This window comes from Remersonia thermophila, chromosome 4, assembly GCF_042764415.1.
Source record: "Remersonia thermophila strain ATCC 22073 chromosome 4, whole genome shotgun sequence".
NCBI classification, from domain to species: domain Eukaryota; kingdom Fungi; phylum Ascomycota; class Sordariomycetes; order Sordariales; family Chaetomiaceae; genus Remersonia; species Remersonia thermophila.
This window is the reverse complement of record NC_092220.1, coordinates 1396564-1398974: the sequence shown is the minus strand read 5'-3', so window position 1 is coordinate 1398974 and position 2411 is coordinate 1396564. Positions and strand designations below refer to the sequence as shown.

General features: G+C 60.3%; 1 protein-coding gene across 1 annotated transcript; it reads right to left on the bottom strand.

Moving 5' to 3' along the window:
• Positions 1 to 349: 349 nt before the first annotated feature.
• VTJ83DRAFT_4520 (uncharacterized protein) lies at positions 350 to 1795 on the bottom strand (the record flags this gene model as incomplete). The annotated part of the gene is made up of 1 exon (XM_071011019.1): positions 350 to 1795. The coding sequence occupies one exon, from the start codon at positions 1793 to 1795 to the stop codon at positions 350 to 352; it is 1446 nt and encodes a 481-aa protein (XP_070865970.1).
• Between the last annotated feature and the right edge of the window lie 616 nt (positions 1796 to 2411).

The following is a 2411-nucleotide window of genomic DNA, read 5'->3' as shown; positions in this document are numbered from 1 at the left end:
GACTGAGCCTCACCTAACCAAACAAACCCCCCAACCCCCCACCCCATATCAACAATATCATCATCACCAGGGGTGGAAAACAAGCCCGACGATCAAATCTATTACCCAATGCAATGGGACAGACTCCTAAGCCAAACCCCCTCCTTTCCGCCCCCGCCCCCCTCTTCCAAGAAAAAAAAATGAACCTTAGAAAGGTAGCCGAACCTGCGATATACAAAACACCAGAAAGCGCCCCTGGGTCGTATCCCTTTTTCTCTCATTTATCGCCATCATCAGTAGAACAAACTAGGTAGAGATATCCTTGCACTTTCCCTCCTCCTCCCTTTTTCTATCACATACACCATCCGCCTCATTCTACCCGCGTCAGCGGCGCCAAGGGGACCTGTTTCTCGGTGGCATCCTCGCCAAACTGTTGCACAAGCTTGTACAGCGAGGCGGCGAACTTGACGGCCGGCTCGTCGACGGCCCTCGTCACCACCTCGGCGACCCACAGGGTGAAGGGCAGCAAAAACAGATTCGCCGCGAGGAAGTTGAGCTCGAGGCCGAGCGGGCCGATCTTGGGCAGCGGGAAGGTGTTGATCCAGACGGCGATGGGCTCGGGCTTGTCGTTCTGGGGCCGGGACCAGCCGACAGCGTAGTAGAGGCGGTCGCCGACCGTGGCCAGGATGGGGCCGTGGACGAGGTAGAGCGCGAAGGAGACGCGGCCGAGGAACTGGCAGAAGCGCGACTCGAAGAAGCGGCGCATCCAGCGGAGGCGGCCGGAGCAGAGGACGATCAGGTTGGCGGCCAGGAAGAGGTAGAACCACTTGTAGTCGAAGACGGCCTGGGGCTTGAGGTAGCTGAGCCAGTACCAGCCAAAGTTGGAGCCCGTGCGGAGGTTCTCGATCTTGTTGGTCTCGGAGGGCACGCCGCCGAGGTACAGGCCGGCGGCGAGGGCGAGGTAGAGGAGGGAGGTCTGGTAGGGCGCGAGGGCGCGCAGCCAGCGCGGGAAGTAGCTGCGGGGCTTGCCCTCGGCGATGCGGTGGGCGAGCAGGTCGAGCTCGCACTGGAGCATGCCCGTGGCGAACATGGCGCAGTAGTAGCCGTCGACAATGTACAGAAAGTACCACGCCAGCGCGAGCACCGACAGCAGGCGGGCCTTGTGGGTGGCGCGCGCGAGGGCGATGCAGGCGGTGAAGACGACGACGGAGCCGCGCATCTCGTAGGGGATGGACCACAGGTGGGCGTTGTAGCTGGGCCACAGCCAGCCGTCCTTGAAGATGTAGCTGAAGTTTTTGAACTCGATGTACCAGTTCCAGAGCTCCTCGCCCAGGGTGGACTTGACCTCGTAGTGCGGGTTGTAGACGCCAAAGACGTTCCAGATGACGACGGTGAAGAAGGTGACGACGATGAGCGGGATGAAGAGGCGGAACCAGCGGCGGAACAAGGCGGACGCGAGGTTGTCAAAGAGCCGGAGGTACTCGCCGTCGTGGATCAGGGCGAGGGGCTTGACACAGAGCACGTAGCCCGAGATGACGTAGAAGACGGCCACGGCCATGTGGCCGCCGATGAAGAAGTTGCGGACGAAGGGCAGGGTGATGAAGTAGTGGCGGTCTCCCCAGCCGAAGGCGTTTTCGAGGTGGGCGTTGTACATGTTGTGGACCCACTGCTCGTGATGCTGGACGTAGACCAGAAAGGCGGCGAACCCGCGAAGGCCGTCGAGGTAGGCCGTGGGCCGCAGCTGGCGCTGGCCCTCGGAGCCGGCGCTCGAGGGCCAGAGGATCTGCCGCAGCCAGCGGAGAGTGGCGGATTTCATGACGACGCGAAGGGGCCGGGTTGCAAGGCTCGCGCCATGCGGGAGGGTTGGAAAATGGAAAGGGAGCAAGGGCGGCGGCGGCGGCGGCGGCGGTGGTGGTGGTGGTAGTAAGAGTAGTTGGTGGTGGTTTGCAGAGGTTGTGGAGAGGCTGTCACGACGTATTCTGTAAAGTGACGTTGCGGATGCCCCGGACCCGTGCAGGGGTGTCGGGCAGCGATGACAGGAACGGGACTAGCTAACTTTAAACAAATAATGAGCAGCCGTGCCGCTTGACTCCTTGGCCAGCCCCGACGGAGGGACGGGGGAAATGGGCGGAGGGAGGGGCGAAGTTGGAGCTAACTTTCTTCTCGTGTGAGCTGTGCGGAAGCGTACTTGCATGTACGCTACTGAAGTATGACTTCTTCACGGCTTGGTGAAGCTCAGGTTGGTGGTTGGTCGGGTTGGCCCCTTCGTGTTGAGGCTGAGAACGTGTAGGTGGTGGGTGACGTTTGGGTTTCTCTTTGTTAAGGCTGCAAACGGGCACCCGCCCCCCCCTTTTTTTGGATCTCTCCACTGCAATGCGAAGAAAAAAAAAATAAACAACAAAAAATAAAAAGAAGGGAGGCAAAAGATGCTC